The 25,721-nt window shown below is 37.5% G+C and overlaps 2 protein-coding genes across 2 annotated transcripts; one reads left to right on the top strand and one right to left on the bottom strand.

Moving 5' to 3' along the window:
- Window positions 1-18,366: 18,366 nt before the first annotated feature.
- Window positions 18,367-19,349, bottom strand: LOC131692617 (uncharacterized). Its single transcript, XM_058979774.1, has one exon. The coding sequence runs from the start codon at window positions 19,315-19,317 to the stop codon at window positions 18,406-18,408; it is 912 nt and encodes a 303-aa protein (XP_058835757.1). The 5' UTR covers window positions 19,318-19,349; the 3' UTR covers window positions 18,367-18,405.
- A 4,656-nt stretch (window positions 19,350-24,005) lies between these two features.
- On the top strand, window positions 24,006-24,467 carry LOC131686923 (uncharacterized). Its single transcript, XM_058970954.1, has one exon. It carries the CDS (start codon window positions 24,006-24,008, stop codon window positions 24,465-24,467), a length of 462 nt encoding a protein of 153 aa, XP_058826937.1.
- The last annotated feature ends 1,254 nt before the right edge of the window (window positions 24,468-25,721 follow it).

Below are 25,721 nucleotides of genomic sequence, written 5' to 3' on the forward strand. Positions count from 1 at the left end.
TTCTGATTGCAATTGAAAAGCGAGATAGTGAACTTGTTCTTTGTTTATTGTCTTATTTTCAGAGTGCGCAACTAGTGTTTAGGATAAGCAATTTATTAACTAAAATGTACATAAGATGCGCATAAGTTGCCCAGGCCGAAAATAGGAAAAAACGACAGGCGCAAGTCCAATCAGTTTCTAAACTGCTCACTCGACTGACACGCAGAAGTGAAACTTATTCACCAGCAATTCAATACTAGCGCATGCCAAATAACTGGTGTATTGGTATGTGTACTTTAAAAGTCTCTTTCCTCTCGATGCCGTTTGTTGACCAAATCATCGGCCCTCACCGTACGATGGATTGTTGAGCTGTCTGATGTGATGATCTCTCTCTCGCGCAACATAATCAAGGTTTGTTTATGTTGCACACTGGTGTCACAGCGCGTCGCTTTACTCTCCCGCAACAAAAAGTCATCAAAATACCGATGAGTTGCTGGTGGATTTAAGGACGCGGCTAATTTCTTTCCTGCACACGCATACGTAAAAAGAGAATCCAGCGAGGAACAGAATTCCACTTAATGAAAAATGCATACTAAGCAGCGGAAAGCACTTCCTAAACCGTCCATAACAGCACCGGAGACAACAGTAGACAAATGAAATAAATTGGATTTTGTAGTTCATTTGTTGTACTAGCTGGTTGCCCGTTTTTGCCCGTTCAAAAGTTATTGCTATTGGAAATAGCACTATTTTTTTTTTAAATTGCTAAATAACTTCGAAGATAGAAGAGCTAGAACAAAATGTTCTTCTAAAGAGTTGCAGGTGGCATTGACGCAAATAACTTTGTAGAACATTCTAAATTCATAGGTACGATACCAAAAAAGTTATATTAAAAAAAAATATTTTAAGGGGTCATCCACAAACAAGGCACTATAACTTCACAAGTATTGAATATACAGTTTTGGACTCTTAAGCAAAGTTTTTCGCAAAAAGTATCTCTACAACATTGCAGAACATATTATCTCATTATCTATACATTTTAAAAAAATAAGTAAAATATCTCACTTTTAGGGAGATTAATCACTCAATGTACTAAACCAGAAGAAAGGTCTTGAAATACTGAAAAAATTTCAGAAGACATTATTGATCTAAACTTGACCGTTTTTGTGTAAATAATTAATCGCGTGTTTTTGGCAAAAAAAACCACTGTGCGACGACGAGGACACCGAAGAAGTCATTCACAAGACCAAAACCAGATGCAGCTGCCGAAAGAAACATGGTTTTTCAACATTTCCTTCCTAAATGACGTAAATGGATTGCATTTATTATAATAAATGCATTCCGTGAACGTCATTCAGGTGATAAAAATGATGTGAAAATTTTTTATAATTATAATTATAATCTAGTACTTCTTCGAGTGAACTCGAACCAAAATTAACTTTCGAGCTAACCCTTTATTTGGATCTTTATTTTTATTATTTATAAATTAAATTTATAATTTATATAAAAAATTTACTATAATTTCTTTTCGAGTTTTCAATCCAGTATTGTGTTTCATCAGTAAATTTTAATAATAACGGGACGGTTCAATAGGTTTCGAATCATTATGGAAAGCTTTCGTTTTGAACATCTAACGGCTTTAAGAAATTTTCGGGAGCATGTTAATTTCGAAACTGATGTTGTAGTGATGCCATTATTGTTCAAATTCAATAAGATAATACTCTAAAAAATAAATTATATATTTGTTTTTAGTTTAAAGACCTAAAGTAAGATTTCGCGCTCCTCTTCAGTAACTGCTATCATCTTGGCACCAGCTGCACACTAAATCCAAACGTCTTCAGTGAACGTATAAACAACTAGCTGGCCCTGAGCGGTGTCTAGGGAAGCAAGTGCAGAAGTTTTGGTTTGTTGTTTGTGAGAAAACGAGTGCTTGCGAATCAAACGCTTAGCAATATACAAACATTTTCCCTGGTACTTATGGGGAACCAGTTACTGGTGAAGAGAATCCAAAGCGCAAAAACCAACTTTATTTATTTAACCATTAGAAACCAATTTTTACCAAACTACTAATCGAACATCTCTAGCACAGAACCGGACGCTGCTGTTGCCGCGCTGGATCTCCCATCATCACATTTACTCTTGCCTAAGGGTCATCAAGTCCAGTGTAAGATGACCCGCATCCTTTATCGGAGCAATAAAACTTCTACGAAAGACAAAGCGGCTAAAAGATCGTGATAATATTAGCACATAAATAAATATTCATCTCCATCCGGGCGACTTTGCTTCCTGAATCAAGACCAGCAGTCGGTGCAAACCGTTTCTTTCCGCAATGAATCGGAACGAACGGCGAAGGGGATGATTTATGCGGTCGAGCTCACTTGTAGAGAGAAGGTGAACCGACACTTAACTTTTGCCTGGGCTCCTCCAGCAGCTGGATCTTTTCCGAGGCGGAAAGTATTTTGGAAGTCCAACGCAAAGTATGTGATTTGCAAAATAATTCCATTTCGCAAAATGTTTTCTAACTTTGCACTGCCCAAATGGCCGGAACGTACCATGAAACCACAAACCGATGTAGAAAACAAGTAGCTCGCAATAATTATGTTTTATGACCGCCAAACCAGGTTTTTATTGGCGCACAAGCTTTCTGCTCGTTCCACCAGCACAGGCCTGTAGAACGGCCAGAAATCTGATGGCCGCAGCAAAGCCAGTAGCATTGACTTTGAGAATCTTATCTCTGACACTCAATTGGTCGGATCAGGTTTGGGGAACTTGACTGCCTGGTCTGCCTCCTCCTTCCAAATATTTTTAATAAAGTATATTGTCATCGTTTTTTGTTTCGTTCGCTCTTTCTCTCCTCCTTCACAGAAACATTGCCAGCCAACAATCCGAACTAACCAACAACCGGTGAACAATGGGTAATTTTGTATTCAGTAGATATAAGAAATTGATAATGAAAAGCGCTCGTGGAACTAGTGAATGATTGGCGGTGGTGGCGGAAAGGGTTTAGCTTATCGGTGGAAAACCTTTCGGGAAGGTTTGTTATCGCGGTTAACTTTCCCGCGTGGTCCACAAAGTTCTGTTCGGTCTGCTTTTTATGGACCGGTTCTATACCGGGTCTTGCTGTTCATATCTGTTGCTACTTCATAGCTCAGCACAATAATCTGGATCAGTTAGTGTTGCCAATTTTAGGTTTCCTTTCAATTCTTTGCCAACTAATGTCTCGCTTTCAAACTTAGGTAACTTATCGGTACTCCTTTGATACAGTGACGGAAATTATTTTCCAACTTTTTGTTTTATTTAAACATGCACTTGAATGCTAATTATTAGGTGGTCGATTAATTCTTAATAAACGCATTTTTCCAGCGAAGTTTGACTAATATGCGGTGAACTTACGAGCAAGAATAAAATCTTTAGAGCTACGTGACGGATCGCATCAACTCGGAATGCGTTCAGAACTAAGTCATTCTGGCACTCCTGTCCAAACAGATTCCGCGTTCATGTAATACAACAACTTCAATGCCACGTACAGAAGCACCAGAAGCCACCGTGGCCAAACAAAAGATGGCCAATAATGTTTTATTGAAGGCAGCGCAAAAATTTCAATAATGATAAAAATATTCTCGCTCCATTGTGTGACCAACCCGGCGAGATCGGTTCCGAGCGGTGGAAATCCGAGGTACTTATTGTTTTAACTGCGAGTGCCTTCCGGGGGCCACGAAGATTAAACTACTTTTCAATGGTTTCCCTCCCACACCGGCATCCAGCAGCAAAGCGAAACAAACGCGCTTGGACCGGAGAAGGACAGCGCCGCGCCGCACGGAAGATTCACGGGGATTGTTTACCTTTCGGATATTTTTTTCCTCCCAGTTGCCATTCGTGTTTGCGCTAGGTCGTTGTCTGTGGCAGTTGTCGAAAAATGAACTAAAAACCGGTGAGCTGATAGCATTGTTTGAGCATTTTCATATTACGGGCTTCCACCAGCGACCGCTGCTGTGAGAACAGTATCGATCCGGAGGGCGGTCTCCTTTGAAGACCAGATAATGCGAAGGTTGGTACTGTTATCTGAAAGTTACTCCAAACGAAACGGTAAGGTTTCCATCGTTTTCTGTGTTCCGAAAAACACCGCCAGCATAGGACAAATGGTTAATAAAGTCAACTTTAATTAGAGTTAAAAATACTTAGGTACCATTCCGAAGTGTTTATTTTTTTTCTGAAAATTTGAGCGATAATGTCAGTGCAAAAGGTTTAGGTGGTACTTTAGGTGAGGTGGCATAATCCCACATTTTTGGATTGCTAAGGTGATAATAATTTGTTTTTTAGCCACATTAAAAATGTGAGATGCCACCTTATGTGACAGACAGATTGAGTTTTGAACAAATTAATGAGAGAATGTTGAGGAAGATTGCTATTTCGAACCACCAAATACCCCGGTCACGATATCTACTCAATATGCTGAGTGTGACAAAAACAGTTCCTTTCATATTGTGTGACTCGTCGGAAGGGCAAAAGAAACTATTATTTTCATTCTTTCTGTGGTGATCTGTCGAGATTAATGAGTCGCAGAAACAAGTGGTGCTGACGCATAAGGCATTCGTGATGTGAAACATTTCCTGAAAGTGAAAATGGAGAATATGCTTACGGAAGTTGCCTTTATCGAGTTCTGCCATGTTAGGCATTCAGCACTGATACTATTTAACAAATTAGACCAGACGAAACCAGTCATGCATTGATAGAATATATTCGTAAATTGCTACGAATTAGTTTCGAATAGATCATTTTTATAAAATATACGAATTTTTCGGACGTATGATGAAGCATTCGTAGTTCTATTGAAACACTTTTATTTTTTATTACGAGTTTTTCGTAAAAACCACGAAACGACTTTCGTTGGCTTATTACGAAACGGCTTCATTAGGCAAACGTCAACGTCAAAAGAGCTGTAATAGTGGTAGAATATAGTGTCCTTGTTGCTATACGTCTCGGCTTGACTATTTAATAACCGTAACCGTGTCTGCCGGTTTCGGAAAGGTTTCCTAAACCTCTTTCGCTTCCAGTTGATCCAGAATCCGGAGCAGCACGGATTCGGTCGTATTCAATTGAGCCACCGCGAAGTGTTCGTTGGGTTTGTATGACTAAGTTTGAGAAACCAAAGTCATTCAACATTTCGTATTAGAAGATCGGCTCACACTCAATGACGTAAAGTAATATAAGTCAATGACGTAAAGTAATATATAATGAAGTCAATATGCGTCGGGGTCCATCCCGATACCTAAACTCAAAGTCAGCAGGCTTGAAATGCTGCGAGCACACATGGTGTGTACCGGTGGGATCTCGGATGCAACAGGACTGAAGCCATTTCTTCCGGCGCGTTTCCTCTTGTGGTACTGCGTGAAGTCCTATTTTAAACGATTCTTCCTGATCGCGTATGAAGAAATTGCACACGATTGTACCGAACATGACGGCATTTTTCTAATCGTCTTGTATGCAGACTTTTTTCTTTCCACAATCAGTAGGCGAAAATTAATCACAACACACGAAGTGACGTCATCACCTTCCACTTTTGCTATCGGTGATGTAAACAAACGGAAGAATCACATACACTATTGAACATTCCTTATGTGTATTGGTGATATGTTCAATCATCTTCCAGAGCTTTTGATTTTAGACATGGGCTCACACTCAGCTCGTCGCTGTTGTGCTATCTTATGACAAGCGCCATTTTGCACATTTAGAGAAAACGATTTTTAAAGTTTGAGATTGAATATCTTGAAACCTATAAACCTCTACTCGTCGCACGCAGTACGGCCAGAATAACCCGGTAGATGTTTGCTGTAAGCTCTTCAATAGCGTTTTTCATCATTTTGACTTCAACTTAAGTAGAGAAATGTTCAAATTGAAAATAGGTTTAAGTTAGTATAGTATTTCAGTCTGTACGAAAATTTTTTAATTCGAAGACAATATATTCATTCAAATAAATGGTACAAACAATTCAAAGAAGACAATTAATGCTTCTATCTATTTAATCTCTCAAGTATTACGAAGATCGGTTGTCAATGTTGCGAGTTTTTACTATAAATGTAAACAAAAGTCGCACTCAGACGTGTCGTATTGATGACAAAATTTGTACGGCGTGTCATAATCGAGCATGGAAAATTTCCCATAGAAAAAAATCATCAATTATTAATTTTTATTCGTATCTTTGGCTTCATTTGGTCTATAAACAACCGATGAGATGAATTTTGAAGGAAATGAGTCAGGGAGTCTAGAAAAGATAGTTATTTTTGGTTGCAGTGTTGCCAAATATGCTATATTTCCAGTTGAAAACTTAAACTGTATTTTTCTCATAATTTGCGTATTTTTCTTTTGAAAATGATTATGCCATTGTGTTTCACAGATAGTTTTACACATAAAACACCTTATACATCAAGATAACTTGAACAAATCCCCAGACACAGTCATTTGAAGCAAAAAATTAAAAATTTCTCAGCACGTTTCTCGCTATATCGCAGTAACCAAGCAGAATGTCAAAATTCTGAAAACGCCACTTTGTAGAGATGGCGTTTGTCATAAGATGGTACCACAGCGACGAGCTAGCTTCAAAGCACAATCAGAAAAAAAAACCGATTCGGAATAGTGGTGGGGTATTTCGGTCGGTGCTAAATTGAAATTTATTTTTCTATCCCGGATATTGACAGCAAGGTAGCGACTGCACAAAACATGAATAGTCCTAAAGTCACGTAAATGAAAATAAAGTAGAAGTATAAATAGCCCTTCCCGCAATGTACGGTAACCAAGACCTGTGGTTTGGATCCACGTATCCGACCCGACGATCCGGATCCAGACACTTGTCTGGATCTAAGCATCAAGGTCGGGGCAAGGGTCACGTCCAGACTTGGTAAGGAGATGGGCTAGATCTAGGGTCTGGTCCGGATCCGGTATCTGGTCCAGATCCGGAAATCGCCCAAATTTTTATTTCACTATCCAACCTACCCAGAAAAAAATCGTTATTCCGGCTGGTTTTTGCCGGCAGAAGTCCACCACAGTTCCGGTTGGTTTGACTTGATATTAGTATCATAGGAGTCAACCGAATTATCTTACATACAAAGAGAGTCGACAACATGTTTGGTTGTGTGATGCACATACTTGTACAGCTAGTGAACTTCGTCATTCCACCGTTTACTACCTTTGCGATAATATGGGTTTAATACCGCAATGCGCAAAGGCGTTGCTGTTACCAAAACAACAATAGAATCATACCCAAAAGTAATAGAAACATTCCCGTCAGATTTTGGGTGTAGGAAGAAATTCTCCGCATTTTTAAATGGTATTTTTGTGGTGAGGTTCTAGATGGACCGATCCATTTCCTCCTACCATACCCTGTACGTACAAAACATAATGCGATATTTAATGCTGTAAAGACATTCAATTAGCAAGGGGCTGGAAGGTGTAAAATATTTTTCAATATTAGGAGCTAGTACTCAAGGAAGAGCAAAGAGTTGAAAGAAAAAAGTTTAGAAAAGCGTGGAATAGGGTCAATAAGCAAGCTTAGAGTTTTCCAGCGACTCAACCCTTTGCTTTCTACCGCAGAAGTTTTGGTTAGGGACATTTTGGTATTTTAAATGCGAATCACTTGAGTCAACAACATGTCCGGACAAGCATATAGTCATTTAGTACTTTAAGCTATCGAAACCAAAAAAAGATAAGTCGAGAAAAACTTCCACACTAAGCATTTGGCGACGTTGTATCTCTTGAATGAGCTAATTTTTGCCAAATTTCATGCTGGAATGTTTTATTTGATCAACTATTATGTCTATGTTATTAACTCAGCAGCTGTGTCATATATTCACTTGTGTTGATTGAACATGCACGGTGTCGACAGCTTTCACCCAAAGCTGCTGATGGATCCCCATCATGGAACATTCATTTTTCCTTTTTTATTAACCCTATCATTCCCAACTTTTCTAGTTCATATTGAGCTAAATCCTTATTTTTCCTTTATGCTGATGGGTCTAGAAACACAAAAAACCTGTGTTGATCAAAATCCTCTAGCAGTGCTAGAAGCTGCTCATTTTTTACCTTCCGATGCTCAATGCAATTCTCGCAGAATATTTACAATAGTTCAATTGAAAAATGTAGCCGAAAACAGTCTAAATTGATAAGTATAACAGTTTTCAAAAATATTTCAAGACAACGATGATACATTAAAATTTCATTTTTCAACGGTAACTTATGCTGCCCCTGCCAACACTGGAATCGAATCAGATCAATTGCAATACTTTCAGTTATGCGGATAATTATGTTAGTGCTCAAATGAAAGGTAATAGTCACAGTTATCAACCTTACTTGTTTTTGTGTTCAAATCTTATTTAACCAGAAAGTTATAGCTGTTTGAAAATGTTGTTGTTCATAAACAACATGGGCGTGAAGAGGTTAACGACTGAGAAGTCATTTTTTCCTTTTTTGAGCTGTAACAACATTTAATTATCAAGGGACTGGAAGGCGCGAAAACAATTATTTTCAATATTCAAACAGGTCTCCACGCGTAATCTCTAGTCGTTCGTACGAGATCTGTAGGACAACCATTAACGTTTTATCCTTTCTATTGTTCACATCATGGAAGCCTACAAAAGACTTCGTTTGGCTAACGCATTGAGCCGAATCAAATTAAAAAATTATATAATAAAAAAGTAAAAGTTTTATAGAAAACTGACCACAAAAAAACCCCCAAAAATGAGACTTTATCGCTGGTGATTGATACGTTTAACAAAATTGATATATCATGCTTGATGTTGGCCAGAATAAAGTTAGATATTTACATGAAAAGTTTTTAAATTATAGGGGAACCCGGGGCTATTCGGACCTACCTAAGCAAATCGCCATTTTAGGTGGATAGACGTGGAAAAAATGATCGGTCCAAGGTCCTAATTGTTAGTTTGAAACCTCAGCTACATTTTGGTACTACAAAAGTTTATTTGCTAGGCGACGATTTCCAAAACTCTATATTTTTCCATCCTTTTACAATGTGTGCAGCCGCAAGCCCCTGAACTGTGGTTGATGGAATAGGAGGTCCGAATAGCCCCGTACGCTCATTTCACACAAAAGTGGTGAGCATTTTGAAAATATCTGTGTTTTTACCCAAACAAAAATCATTCCATAAAATAGGGACGTCAAGCTTTCCAAAACACTTACCTGTTACTTTTTATCACTTTTATTTGTTGCTTTAATCACGGTTTTATCATTATAATGACTTTTGCTTTGAGGATCGCAAAAAAATTAAACACGTTGTATCTCCTTTCTAAAAAACAAAGAATGAAATTCATCAGTCAAAATTAATGTTTTAGAATAGCGGTTCCACGAATATGCACGACAGTCAGAAAGTCTTACGATTTTCTGAGAAATCGAGGGGTTCGAATTACCCCCTCGGTCTTAATAGCCCCGGGTTCCTCTACGTAAATTGAATTTCTGTAATAAATTATCTCAATCTCAATCAAGCGTGCTAGGTAAAAAACATTTCAATTTGATGATAACAATATCGCTTTTGTTTTCATGCCATTTTAATGCAATCATATTTCTATTGACATTCAATTCCATGTTTAAGCGGGGAATGCGTTCCGTACCAAGAACACTGTTAATCCGGAAAACCGTAATATTTGTGTAAAAGTAAACAATCTAAAAAGTGATAAAACAACGGTTACACTCGTATATTACTAACCTAACTGATATGCAGAAACGTACACAGTAGCGGTAGGGCAAACTGTCGTGATTTTATCTTTACTTTCCATCGAATATCAATTGATGCTAAATCACAAATTAGTCAATCTATCATAATGACCTTTATGTTGCAACCAGCAGTAGCAAAGTTTGTTGTGCAGCAGTAGCAAAGTTTGTAAGTTTGTGAACGACATGACGATACAACGAACAAACCTCAGTAGGCAATCACGGAGAACGACTAAAATGTTGTAACTGGTTGAATTTATAATTCAATAATTTGAGAGAAACAATCAATTCAAATCGACTCATAAGTACCTCTTCTATATTTTCTATACATTTAACTCGACCCAGCAAACCAGCAATCGTATATAAAAGTTTACAATAAATTACAAATAATGATAGACTAAATCAAAATTACAAATAGTGCAAGCAAAAATTATATTTTATTGTAAAAAGATCACATAAAACGCAAATCTGTGATCGAAATACAATGTTGACTTGAAGTTATTTACTAGTCCACTACAACTTAAAATAAAATTGTACATGCGGAATAATAAAGACAATTTTGAAACATTGTATAGAAATTAATTTGCAATTGGATTAAACTGCAAAATCGTTCAAAAAACGTCACCTCCTTATAGCACTTCGCAAATTCTCTGCCAGACTAGTTCAATATTTGAGCAATAAAAATGGCTTTAGTACAGAATATAGCTTGTGATTTGACAGGTATAGAAGGTATCATTGGAGTGCCATATTTAGGTTGGATTATGGTATTTTTAGATCGTAATCACAAACCGATAAAAATGATCAAATATAATCGCTGCTTGACAGTGTATAAATAGATGAGTACATTGAGTTCGAAACTGGAAGTAAATCGTAGCAGGTAATTTTAACAATTGATGTTCCAGTAACTCCAACCTCATCCATGAAAAACATATCTATCAGTGTGGGCGTATCTGTGTCTTATAACAGAATTATGGATATTTCATCCTGATTTTTATTTTCATAATATTATTTTAAAAAAAATACTTCTTGTTACCACATTGGGGACCTTAAGCTGCATAAACCTTCCTGTGTGATTGTAAAGTTGATCATATATAAACTCAAAATGATAAGCTAGACGATTGTATAATGCTTCTGATGAGATCAAAATTCGTCGTAAATCACATAGTTCTACTATACCGATTTGTTGTACGTATATGGCCTCCACTTTTGTTCACATTGAAGAGATCTGTGCAATTTATACAACCAATTCACATCGTTGAAGAGTACAGTTAATCAAATTGCAACTTATTAAAGTGAATCAAAATGTTGGCTGGGGAGTGCTTCCGGAATGTCGCTCTGATCCTCGCATTTTAAAAGACACATCTTCGTTATACATAGGACTTCGAAGCGTTAGCTGCAACATCTTTAATTAAAATTGTTTCTCAAATTGTGGAAAAATTAACTTGTAATCAAACAGACATTACAGCTTTGTTCAAGTAGTCGAATATCTTGTAATCTTTGTGGTCATTGTGGAAAAACATTTAGAGCAAATTACTTTTATTCAAAAAACAAACCAACTACCGAACAGATTTGTATCAATATATATTATTTAACGAAGTGACGAATTGACTTACCCGAAATCGTCATAGAAAGTTGGTCTTACACCTTCCTTACTCGTCCGTAAAGGGTAAGTGCGATGTATTCCCTTCCCATGTGTCGGAAGCAAAAGATGCTGAAGTTATTGAGCTTATTAATATTGATAGTGTCTCTAGTTATTTTGGTGGTGTCATCAATAATACATTTAACAAATTTTACGTAAATTAGAAAACATTAGTAATCAGCATTAAGTGATTATCTTTCGATTTTTGGACTATTTCTGGGCAATTTTCTTTGATAGACTGAATTCTTGGTAGTTTCCTTTAGTTGATATATATTGTAATCATTAAGAATCATTCATGGCAAAGGTCTACCTTGAAAATAGTTTACTTTAATTAGAATATATCAAAAAAGTGTATTAGCAGGATGCCTTAGAACTGATGATAGTTGCAAGACGTCAGATCAAGAAAATCGAAGTTGAACCGTTTCAGCGCATCTCCAAATTGCTTGCAAAATCAGAACATTTAGTTCAAAATTCTACATTCTCTTCGTTCGAACATTTTATGGATATTTTTCTACTCATTTCGATTCAGTGCCTTCTACACTATTTAAACGTGTCACTTTGCCTTTTCTGGCACCATCAAGGACTGTCATATTCGGTTAGCTCATAAATACTTTGAACTCTAGAACATCCATTGTTGTAGTGAGAGTAAAGTGGAACTTGTGAATAAATAATAAAAATCAAAGTCAACATTAACAATTCGTCGATATACTATAGCCTTGTTTGAGACTAAAAACATGGGAGATAGGAGATCGTAGGTTCGATTCCTGGTTGAGGAGATATCTTTTCTCAGTGTTTCCAATAAAAAGATGAATGAATGTTCACCGTATCTTCTTTCTCACCGTTCCGGTCATTTTTTCACTGTCTATTCCTTATTGGACACGTTCCAAAAAACCTTGTAACCCTTACAAAAAATATGTTTTTAGGATTTTTAGTTTCTATTGTCTTAGATTTTCAATTGTTCTCATTGAGAATTTAATTCAGTTTCTGGTGACTATCTCATGTCATCAGCATTAAAGATTTGTGCACTAAGTTTTAAAGCCCCTTCGAAATAAAATCCTGGCTACCTAGTTGTAACTAAAGTGTACCATCGATTTTTTTATTGGCAAAAAACCAAAACGCAAAAATTAGAATCGATTTTAATCAAATAAGGAAGTAGTTCTCCGCGCACTGAAAATCTGCGTACGCAGAAATAAAACAAAACGCTTCCCTTTACTTGTTCACTGAAAATATGAATATTCCGTGGCTCCGTTAAGATGTTATCTCGAGGCGTGTCTCTGAAAATATGTTCTACGAGCTCAATAACATATTAGAGAAATAATATATCTTTAGAGAACTGAGGAGTAGTTGTAGATTTTCTTTTCAGATTTGCAGATTTTTGAGCATTTTCTGAAAAATTGCGCAGAGCAATTTATAGCGATATCACAGCTTTCATTTAAGTTTAATGTTCTGAAAATCTAGACATTTTGTCAGAATCGTTCATGCCTGGTTTTCATAAACTGCATGAACTATTGTATGAGATATCTAAATTTTCTCAACCATTCGAACGAATCGAAAAAATTTTACACCCTCAAAGTACATAACTGATATCCATAAAATTTCCTGCGAACCCGTCCTACAATAAATTAATCACCGCCAACGGCCCAGCACGTAGCTGTCCACCGAAACAATGTCACCAGAAATTCGTGACGGCTCGTAAAATCTATCCACCGGGGCACCGGGTGTAGGAGAAACGTGCCTGCATCAATGAGACCCATTTAATGGGTTATCGAAAAACGGAAAACTACCACCGAAAGTAAAGTGAGAGAGAGAGAAATCATACGAACGAAACACGATGCAACATCTGCCTTTTTGACACTATCATTTCTCCGTGGTTCTCCTGTTTCGTCGGATGCCAGCCAGCTCCCGGGTATAACTAGGCCGTATGTAAAGTAGTCGCCTGAGCAGAGGGCAATTAATTATCAGCTTATGAAGCGTCTCTCAAAAAGGACGATACACAAGCAAACTGGAGCAGTCAGTGCAGAAGTAACACGGCGTCGAAAGTTTGAGATGGTTTCCCGGCCATACCCGGAGGTCTCGGGTAACTATTTTTTCGTGGAAGGTGGATAGCAGCTAGCTAACCAGACAGCCAGAGTGAAAGAGTTCTGCCGGACGGAAAACATTTGTTCTACACCATTAGAGGTAGAGTAGACACAACTTACAACTCCCGTCGGGACCGGGACATGACAAATATCGATGTTAGTTCGGTAGTTTCTTAAACGAGTCAATTTGTTATCAGCGAAATTAAGAAAAATGTGAACCATCTCGGGCAGCTGGCTACACGCTTCAGAAACACGAGCACTTACCAGTAGATTATGACTTGATCACCCCATTGACGCGACAACTGGCTTTGTTCCCTTTTACACGGTCGGTGGAATTGATGGCCCGCGCGCGGTGGAGGGATAATTAACAGACAATTTTGGGGTTCGGAATCTCGGCATTTATCCAGATGCACACACCCCTAGCGCACATTTAACGGCTGATAGATGTTGCGAAATGGCAATAAAATATACCCACTCACAATGGGCGATTGTCAATGCAGTACCTACGTACGAACAAAAGGACTATGCGGGTGCAGAAAATTGACCACATGCCGCACGTGTGTGAAGGAGAGCTGTCCAATTTCTTCCATGCCGACAGGCACAGCGAAAGGACCTTGATCGAATGTGGCGGAACAATAACTAGCGTGGGTCGTGTCAGACACAAAGTGATTCGATATGGACAATGAAAGGATGGGCTTTGATGTGGGGTGAAGTTACAGGATTGATATATGGTACATTGAAGTCAGTTCCGTCGTAGTTTTAGCGGAGGGAGCACCACTATACTACCCATGATCGCATAGTTGTCCCGTTTTCTATGGGATTTCCTATCTTTATGGGACTGATATGCGATCATGGGCAGTATAATAGTTTAAAATAATATCGCTTTAATATTATAAAAATTGAGTATTTTGCTGTAAATGAATTAATACTTCGAAATTCTCATTACAATGAAGTAGGTTATGCACATTATTTTTTTCTGGCTGCAAAATCATGCACAGAATGTGCCTAACAAATAAATAACCTTTACCAGAGTTACGGGTTTTCGGTGTACCCGATAAATTTAAACACACAAAACTAAGGTCATTTTTAGCTGAGTTGAAATTTTTTAGATGTTTTTGATTGAGACAATTATCCACCTTTGCACCTTGCTAGAAGGAACCGGAAGAGCACAACTACTTCTCTGAATTCCAGATTTCCAACTCTAGTGATATGAGGGAACTCTCTTCTAGTATCTAAACTGAACATTGAAAATTAAGTATCAGTTTCATGGTCCACGCGATCACTCAAGAACATACGCGAATATGCGAATGACCATACGGTTATAAAATTATCCACGAGAAGTTACATACTAGACTGGCAACAGTTTTGACTTTTTTCTGAACACTTTTAAATCAAACGGAAATCGGCTTCAAATGCCACTTGTCAAATATGACCTTTTTTTCGAAAACTCTAATTCATTCACAAGAGTTTTCAAGTTTGTACGTGAAAATATATGGAAAATAGGCAATTGAAACAATAAATTCAGTACAAAATACCAGTATCATCTTGTGCATCCCAAAATCTGCAGATATATAGCTTAAGGTGTAAGGATCAACATTGCTGAAGACTGCAAATTGATTCGATTTTGCAGTAAAAAGTTATTCTCATGTAAAGTTATGTGTTGCCTCTCTTTCTCGAACATGCTTAGAATAGGAAATTTAAAAAAAAGGTTGGTCTTCAAAGTTAAATAACTTTTTAGGGGAACCTCCATTCAATATGCGAGCTTCAACAAAGCTATTCGTTTTAAAATAAACTACGCGACCGTAAATTTTAAGGTGCTTGGGCTTTGTCTACGTACAACTATGCTTGCGATCTCGCAAACATGAAAGCATCCTGGTCTAAAGTGAACGTTTCTAAACTGATAAACGCGGACCTACAAACACATTTGTTTGCGCGGTCAAGAATCGTTCACGTCCGAAAGTCCCAACCGCATCGACCCTAGTAGCAGAGGTTGATGCGTTCAGTTAGACCAGTCAAAAACAAATGACTCTACACGGAAAAAATGTTCCCAAAATCATCAATAAAGTGCCATGAATTCTGGATCGATCGCGTTTTTACGTTACGAAACAGGAACATGAATAATAAATCGTGTGTTTTATACAGGGCCGCCGAGAGGGATGGGACGGGGTGTTTCCCCCTGGGCCCGGAGTTCTGAGGGGGACCCGGATTTTTACCAAAAACTAAAATTTCGACAAATACTTTTTCAACAAAAATTTATTTGAAAATGCAATAGAAATAAAAAATCTGTGTATGATAAAATTAGAATAGCAAAAATTCTAAGCTATTTTATTTATTTAATATAAAATATATATTTACCAAATCAGACCCGGGCAGGCATAACGTAGTTGGTATATCGATAGGCATGTACGCAGCTCATCTGCGTTCGACTCCCAACCCCGCACACCGGACTACAGATTTTTTTTATAGAAATAACCTGAATGAACAAGCAAATGACCCTAAGAATAAAATTGCTATAATCGAAACAAAAATAAGATCCGACTTGTTAGGTTTAAAAAAGTTAAATGATTTGATTAGAAGTCATGGGGTTGTCTTCAAATTTCGCCAATATGAAATCGATTTTTTTGATTTATTGAATTTCCTGTCTTCGCAACTGCTGGATTATTATCGAAATCAATTATTAGAAAGAAAAAGAAAACTTCTCAAATTTGTATTTAGGGTGGCCACAGCGGTTTTTAGAGGCGCGTCCCGAGTCTTCGTTCAGGTAATTCGGATTTCGCCCGGAAGAATCCAGTGGATTATTTTTTGGATCGTCCAGCACATAGTCATCATAAACATCATCCTCGGACTGCAGGTCCTAATCGATAAGGAGGGCCCCTCTCGGTGCCATTTAAAAAGTGTTCACCACCATTTGGGTTCAGCTTTACTTTTCCCCACACGACCTTCGTTTCAATGGGTCACCGTATAATATGCTCCCCACAAAGATTCTCGAAAGATACTGAAGTGTGCCCTGCCTTTGCGTACTATGGAACAGAGTAAAGCTCGCTTGGGTTATCCTCCACAGCGAGAGTGGTTAGTGCTTTTGGTTTCTTTGTGGATATTCGAGGAAGTGAAGTACTACACCCAAGTAAATCAACAAAACTGTTCACAAATGCGAAAAAATACTCCTAAATATGGTACAGAAAAGTGATATGATTTATCAAAACAATGCACTCTACGGTGACTGTGAAGAAAATATGATATTTTTCCTCCTAGTGCAACGAGCTGCATAATAAATAAAGCAGAGCATATTTATTTGTTTTTAAGCTATTATATATTAAAAAGCAATGGAAGCGTTCTAAAATTCTGTCTAGTAATGACTCTAATTCGAAATTATAACTGATTTCAGCGCATATCTACGTATCTCTTGAAGTATATCTCCTGTTCAGTAGAATTCTCTTGGTCGAAGTACCACTACCACTATTTAAGAGCTCAATTGATATTCTAAAAGAATTCGAAATAACGCTAACAATTTGAAGAAAATTGAAATCCATTGTTTGTCATTCATTGTTATTAAATCCATAAAAAAATCATATTCAAAAACGAGATGATACTGAAAGTTTTTGTCAATTAATGGGATATATTGGCCAATGAATGAATGATTAAATGAATTGAATGATGTAACCAGGTGGTTACAATCTTACCTTTCTGAACGATCCGCTTTTGTTAGAATCGGCACCACATCCTCAAGCGTATTTGAAACACCAACCGGTGTCCCTCAAGGAAGTCCCTTAGGGCCACTAATCTTTATATTATTCATCAACGATCTCTGTACCCGCATTCACATTTTCCCAATTCTTTCATTCTATTCATTGTTGTTAATTATTCATTTTTTCCATGTAACCTATTTTGAAAGTATTTTTTCTGCTGACCATTTTCCTATACGTTTACCTTTATTTTTTTATTTTCTTGTTTTTTTTTATTTCCCTACAAAACATTTGAATTTTGCCATTACCCGTACTTTCTCTTCATTTTACATATAGTTTACATAGTTCGTTGTTTGAATTTATTTCAATTTTTTTTCTAATGTTTTTTTTTCATTCTCTAAATAATTACAATCAATTTATTTAAAATGATGTTCATCGAATCCCTGAAACTACCTACCTAAGTAGGGTTTCCACCTCAGGTGAGGCTTTCACCCGGAGATATTTACTGATCTGGAATAGCCTTGTATAGAAGAACGAGTATACGTTGAAACCATATCATCCTGCTGAATTGAAGTGAGACAAGTATAAATTCTTGAACTCTTTTTGCAATTCGTCAAGGTATCAATTACCAAAATTGACTCACATTCACCGTTTAGTGCTATGTTGTAACAAAGCAAAATGCACACCACTGTTCTGAGCTTTTCTCATTAAACTGTCAATTTTTCGCGTTTACAAACATCGATTAATATAACAACGTTTCCAATCATCGATTAATATAAGTAAAGAGTAAAATTTAAACTCCCCGGCTAAGACACAAAAAATCCAAAAGCCCCGGCCACTCTCGCTGTGGAGGATAAGCCGAACAAGAATTGCCCTCTGCCACAGCTAACAGGAGAAGTAAAGTGAAGCAGACAGGAAAGCTGGTAACGGAATTTTGCTGGGCGCAAATTCTGTTATTCATCATCACAGTCGTTAGGGAGGCTCCAATAAAAGAACGAAGCTCTTCTTTCTGGTCAGAACTCGTTAGAAACAAACAACTTCAGACCCGGAGAAATTGATGTAACCCGGAAACCCAGAGATCGGCTCCTAAAACTAGAGTGTCCGGCTCAAATCCGGAGGGGTGGCAACCCTATACCTAAGTTTGGATACTCGACCCCTTCAAATTCCGAAAACAAACAAATCGCACAACCCGGTGGAATTTTATTAGTTTATCATTGTACGAATCAGTATATGGTAAATAATGTTATAAACTTTTTTTCTTTATTTTCCTTACATATTTTATATCACAGAACGAATTGATCACTTGAGACTCTCATTCCCAGTAAACCGTACAGGTTTCCCGATCGCCAGGAAGACACACCGAATGCTTATTCGAAAACACGTGGTACGATGGACACACCTGCTCGTTGGCTCTACCAAGGATACAGGTAATGTACATGTAGCAATAGTATGGATGCGGAATTACCGCCACAGTTTTCGGCGGACAGATATCATCCGATATCGGAGGATGGGTACTAGTTGGAGGGTTGGGTGCGGGCGTACTAGCACCAGGACCCAGAATTGTCCGGCATGTGTTTGGGTCTCCGGGTAGACAAATGTTCAACCTGTCGGTAAACACCATCCAGCTCGGACAGAGAACTTCCTGTGGAATCCACATACGACATTCTACGAAACGGGTGCAGAACTGAGGATGCGGCAGTCGACCGATGGCTTTTTGATTGCGCACACAATAGTCCACCGGGATCGGTTTGATGTCCTCTGGAGCTGGTGTTGTAGTTGTAGGAAAGATTTGTACTTGACAGGATTCGGAGTTTCCTGGTAGACAGATGAATAACCGATCGGAGAATACGTAGCCTTTCCGGCAGGATTGTTCACGTTGTCGACCAAATACGCAGCTGTTGTATTTGGTGCAAGTTTCGGTGTGAGGAAAGCGACCAAGTACGATTCCCCTGCATGGATTTCCCTCCTCAGGCTCGTTCGGGAATCCCTCTGTACAAGTTTCCTGATCTCCTGGAACGCAGTCTACTTCATCTATGGAGAAAATAGTCCCTTCAGGGCAGGTCATAAACTCCGGTTCCTCCTTATAGCAGATGACGAATTTGTAACAAGAGTCCGGATCAATCAACGTCCCAGTTAGGATTCCCTCACACGGATTGACGGAGTCAGTAGCTACGGTTGATCGTTGTACTAAAACTAATATTAAAATTACTGCTAAGGACCTCATCTCACACGTAACACTGATCTGATTTTACTGTTTACAATTGATGCTATGATTTCAGACTCGGCGAATGCACGTCTTTTATACCTGATCTAATCAAAGTGTGCGGTAGGCCAAACGGGTCCCCTAAATCACATCTGATAAGTTGAATCACTGATAATAATCAAAAGATTCGTAGACCATATCGAATCGAGTGATATACCTATTTTTTTGCTTTGCGACGCCGAAAAAACGAGTGCTTCCAGCTGGCTTTCCTCATGATCTGGGATGCTTATCATTGTATACATTTAGGTTTTTTATGGCTCGATTGTTGATAATAATCGAAGACTGACGCGCAGAAAATCTAGGGATTAGTGAGTGGCACCGTTCCGGCTGCTAGTCAGGAACAGGGGATAAGATTGTTTACATTGTTAGTTAGGTGAACCTGGGTTGGGCATGACGTCCACTGCACAGTGCTTCATATAATAAAAATAAAAAAGTGACCTACACTTTTTAAGTGTGCTGGTCACTTTTTTATATATATTATAAAAAGTGAATTCGTTTTTAATTTTTATGCCGTGAAATGCTAAAATCGGTTGGATAATGTTCTAAAACAAGTTTTGAAAATTATTTGGGATTTCACTTGTATAAACAAAACTGTTATAATTGTTTGTTTTACTCCACTAGAGCGACAATCTATACTAGGCCAAAGGTCAATTATTTGCTAAGTATTGGACGTAAATTAACTTTTGAAGATTTGATCTCCCTGCGTCATTATGAACAATGATAATGATGGTACTTACACAGTTTAGGACACCAATTTGTAATAATCATTAACAATCGCCAGAAGCCGTACCGTTTGGCCGAATTACGACTGAATTGAAGCAAGCGCACTCAAAACTAAACCGGTCGGAATCATTTACATTTAAAATAAAATTCGTTCACTTAAAGTCGAATGGTACGAAAATCGACACCGAAAAAACAGTGAGATCTTCATGAATATTAGTCAGCAGTACTGCAAAAATATTCTATATAAGTTTTCATTTTTGGATTTAGTAAGCGTGTGGTCAAGTCCGCTGCCAGATGCTGATGAGACGAAGTCGAAATGTAAATCAATGACTTACTATATACAATACTTTGCACATGCTCAATTTTGTCCTATTGCGCTTCATGCGCCTGAATGTTGGTGTGATTTTTATCGGCTAAGCCCAGGCCCGTAGCCAGGATTTTGTTTCGGGAGGGGCTTAAAAATTATTGCATAAATGTATTAATTCTGATGACTTGAAACAATCACTGGAAACTGAACGTAATTATGAAAAGTTCTTAGTGAAAACAATTCCAAAAATAAGACAATAGACACTAAAAACTCTAATAATATGTTGCCTGTTACAAGAAAGGCTATAGTGCATCGACGAATTAAATTTGATTATTTTTGATTTACAAGTTAGAAATTTCTCTAGTTACAAAAATGAATAGTCAAGAGCTCAAAGTATTAAGGGCTGCTTGAAAATGCTACGCTGCATGCTACGCTGCTTGAAAATGCTACACATTCGATACACCTTTACAATTTGTAGAAGACGCTAAATTGGAATGAGTAGAAAAATATCCAAAAACCCGTCTCATGAAACTTTACACGCATTTGCTAATCAGAAGAACGAAACCAACGTCAAGGTTGTCCCCATGAATAGGAATATATCAGTGTGAAATCAAAGTTTACCGTTGCAAAGAATGTCCGAACAAAGTGAATGTCGAAATTTGCTTCAAATCTTCTGATAAGGCAGGCGATTTGTAGATGCAGAAAATAGGTTCAACTCCTATTTTCATGATCAGGTTTCTTTCTACTATTACTAGCTCTTTGACTTCATCCGAAGTTTGCGTTAACTCGACTTTATGAAATTTTCAATTTAAATGATACTGATCATGTCGTAATCAAAACAATCCTGAAAAAACACATGTTTTTTTCATTTGACTCTCATAGGTAATGGGTTAAAGACTATCTTCGACAACATTATCAGGCAACTCAGAATAACTATCTTTTTATCTATTTAAGTTGATTCTTTTTAGGTACTTTTTATATCATTGTACTTATGAATTAAAAATATCGTAGACTGATTTTCCTAGATCCCTAAAACTATAGTAAAAGTCAAAATATAAAGTGAGTGCAAAAACTACTGATTTCACTACAAAGCAAGAATGCCTTAGCTCTATTGACTTTTGACAATCTTGCAAAACCGTTGTAACTTGAGAAGATTACCTAGATTAAGTAAATATTATATTTGAACATTTTGGTTTTATTTATTTATTTGAAGGTTTTATTTCGGAATTCGTGGGGTTTTGGACAATGTCAAATATATATTTCAATGATTTAATCTACTAATGGAAACTACCCAGAATTTAATCTACTGAGCGAAACTGCTCAGAATCTATTCACAAATCGAAAGAAAATTACTTAGCACTGATTACTCAATGCTTCTAATTTACATAAAATTTGGTAAATATAACATTGATGACACCACCAAAATAACTAGAGACTATAAACATAGATAATAATTTCAGCATCACTTGCTTCCGACACATGGAAGAGAACACATCGCACTTGCACCTAATTTGCCGAGGCTTTCTTTTAGAGTTGTCTGTTTTAAATTACAGCAAATTATCCATTTCCTGTAAAACTTTTGCAAAACTCTTTGCCAATTCATTAAACAAATATGAACACTAATCTGTTTAGTAATAGGTTTGTTTGTGAATAAAAATAATTAGCTCTTGATTTTTTTCAATCATCATCAAGATTGGAAGAGATGTATGATTTCTTGAAGAAAGTTGTAATGTTTGTCTGATTACATGTTTGTTTTATCACTATTTGGGAAAAAGTTTCAATTAAAGTTGTTGCACCTAACGCAACGAAGACGAAATGAGAAGATCAGAGCGCAATTCGGAAAGAACTCGTGTTGAGTGTATAGTAAAGATAGAAGAGTGATCTTGAGTCGATTTAGATTGGTTGATTTTTTCCTCTCTTTGCTCTCTTATTTAAGATTATCTCTCTCATTTTATTCCATGACGAGCAAAAACGGAACGAAAGACTGTCACATACTTAAGACATGAAATCGAAACTGTTATCCCAACTTATTGACTTATAGATTCAATCAGTCCCAACATTTTAGTCCCTCTTCGTGATTGCCTATTATTTTACCACTTTTTGCCCGGTCCACTTTTAAAAGTATTTTTTTTTGCACGTTTGTCGAAGATATCACGGATTTACGGATTAACAGTGTATTAGTACGGAACGAATTACTCGTAACAATGAAATGAAGCGTTAATAAAAATGGTATTGCGTTAAAATGACGCGAAATGAAAATTTTATTCTCGGCTCAATCGTTCTCAGATAAATTGAAATACTTTTTGTGTAGCGCAGAGTAGTGTACAGAGAACAGAGTGTGCAGTGTGCACTGACCTAATACAGAAATTCAAAATTGTGTGCAATTCAAAAACTTATCATTTAAAAATAACAAACTGGGTCGTGGGTCTTTTATATATTTCCTTATGTAAACAATAAAAATAATATAACGAGTTTATGTGGTTATCCTACAGATCTCGCGCAAGCGCTTAGCCATTGCACGTGAAAACCTGTTTACGAGGCGAGGAAATATTTTTTTCCTCACCAACTATGTCTTGGGGGGAGTAGTTCATTTCTATCTCGCTATTGTACATTTCCGTGTCATCATCGTAGTTGCTGCCTTTATGTTCGCGAATATCTTCCTTGCTTTTCGCCCTCAATAATTGCCCTTCCAAATAGATTCCATTTCTCCCAAATGTGACATTAATCTGCGAGTAAGCGGTATCCGATCTTGTAGCGGAACATTCATTTTCTCATAGTCCATATACAGAAGGATCTTAATTATAGCATTGTCACACACAACCTTGTGCTTTAAGTTGTGCGAAATGAATGGTTTCGTCTGCACTAATTTGTTGAGCGCTAAATGCCTGCCATGGTAGAACTGGATAGAGCCGGTTTCCGAAAGTCTAATCTCTATTTACACCTTCAGGATGCGAATGATCAATAATTTTATAATCACCGCATTTGGCTGGAGCACCAATTCTTGCTTCTGCTAATCACTAATCTCGACAGATTATTACAGCTACAATTAAAGTAACAGTCTCTTGTATTCTTCAGACAAGGCACACAATATAAAAGTTACTTTTTTGTTGTTCGCTTCGCACTGGCTCGAGCAAAAGCATAAAGCACACTGAATTTAGTGACCATTGCCTTCGGTGGTTAGAAATAGCCTTCTTTAACTTTTTCTCAATAATTTGTTCAAACCAAATAAGCAACAAGTTTTGTTAAAAGTCACCGGTTTTTTAAATTTATTTTTGAAAAATTTCGGGGGGGGCTTTAGCCCCCTAGCCACCCCTCTGGCTACGTGCCTGGCTAAGCCACGAGTGAACGATTGGTTCTGTTGGTCGGAAATGATTAAAAAGTAAAATTCAATGGTGCACGAAAACTGCTCTTACAAATAATGCTAGAGGTTTCTATTTTGGGTGCACTATCAATCAACAAAGATCCATGTCACCTGTGAGCGATATCTGTTTTTTTATATTCGTTGTATTATTGTGCCAATAAAAAGATAACGTTAAAGACAACTTCGGCTCATCCAATCGGCTACTTAAACCATTGACCAGCTGCATCAATTCAGAATAGTTACACCAACGACAAAGCAATGAAGCACTCTACAAAACGTAATCTGCTAACAATAGTAGCACTATTCGCTGCTAGTGTAACTTGTCGCCCAGAAAACGAGGCCAGTACCTACAACAATCTGTGCACCAACGTAGTCACCGGAATCCGGCAACATCCAGTGAACTGCTACCAGTATATTGAGTGTGCCAAATTTGTTGCCCAAGAGATCACCTGCCCTGAGGGTCAAATTTTCTCCAAGGAATCGATCAGCTGCGTCGATGGTGACTGGAACACTTGCAAGGTGAGACCGACCTGCGGCGAAGGTTATGTCGGCCGTATGCAGAGTCCCGGTGATTGCAGCAAATATTACAGTTGTGCCGGTGGAAGTGCTCAGCTCGAATTCTGCCTGGAGGGTTACGTGTACTACGCACCGTTCCAGGTTTGCCTACCCGGATACGAGGACCATGGCGTATGCAAGCTGTACTCGATGGAGAGATCGTGAGCTTGTGATGTGATTTCAATGTTTTTCTATTCTAATACTAAAGGTTTGACTGGAAAAATAAAATGTTGCATATTCCTAAAAAATATGTTTCAAATTATGACCTTTTGTTTCGACAACCGATTCATAGTGAACAGAACAAGTGGCCTGTAACATCAGAAAAAACTGAATGAATAATAATATAAGAGAATTAAGGTAACATTAACTTTCAGATTTTTTTTCGTTAGAAAGTTGGACTTGACAAAAAATAATAGATAAGATAGAATTTACAAGGAAAACAATTAAAAATGAATGTCAGAATACACTTTGCTATATTTCTCCTTGGTTGAGAAAAATTTTGGTAACAGCTATTTTTTTTCACTAGGAAGAAAATTGTTTAAAACCATCTTTGCGCGCGAAGAGCAGCACACAACCCATAACTAAATTAGTTACAGAATTTGCATTTCGACTTCGTCTCATCAAAATCCGACACTATCTTATCATGACTAAGCTAGCGCTGGATTGACGCTAGCTCCAAAAAACGAACTTACGTGTGAGAAAAGAAGTTCTGATTAAGCTGATGAGAATTAATCCTTAGTGAAAAAAATAGTTTTTACCAAAATTTCTCTCCATCAAGAGAAAATATAGCATTGGCTTGCTAAGCTAATCCAAGTTTCAATTTTATTAATTTTCATCAGCTTAAACAAAACTCTTTTTCTTACGGGACATCACGCAGGACTAGCTTAGAAACACAATTGCGTTTTCGTTATTTTGCAGCTAGCGTCAATCCGACGCTAGCTTAGTCATGCCACTAAGATAGTGGCAGACTCTGATGAGACGAAGCCGAAACTCAAATCCCGTAACTAAGTTGTGTCACAATAGAATTGGAAATTCAAAAAAAGAAATGAAAATCAAAAGGAACAATCTCTTGGATACAGCACTATCATCGACATTTGCCTGAAATAATATTGTATACCATTTTTTTAGGAAAATAAAATCAAGAGAGAGCAATAGAAGACCGTATTCGCATGTTCCGTCCCAGATCAACAGAATATTCGGCGTTTGCCTCTTGTTTGATGGATCTGGATGTTGTTTTGGAGGGACTAGATGTAATCGGTGTTACTTTGCGGTTAGTAATAGCAGTTGGTTTCGGTTAGTTAGCAGTTTATTTGTATTTGAGAAGTGTATGTTCGAATGATATGGTTATTCAGGGAAAGGAAGTTATTTTTCAAAGAGCGGAAATTCTCAACTCTCTTCAAAGCAAATGAGACGAATATC

Source organism: Topomyia yanbarensis, chromosome 3 (genome assembly GCF_030247195.1).
Source record: "Topomyia yanbarensis strain Yona2022 chromosome 3, ASM3024719v1, whole genome shotgun sequence".
NCBI classification, from domain to species: Eukaryota; Metazoa; Arthropoda; class Insecta; order Diptera; family Culicidae; genus Topomyia; species Topomyia yanbarensis.

Bases quoted from the DNA above. Each gene is read 5' to 3' on its own strand.
- LOC131692617 (XM_058979774.1), bottom strand. From the start codon at position 19,317: ATGAGGTCCTTAGCAGTAATTTTAATATTAGTTTTAGTACAACGATCA.
- LOC131686923 (XM_058970954.1), top strand. From the start codon at position 24,006: ATGAAGCACTCTACAAAACGTAATCTGCTAACAATAGTAGCACTATTC.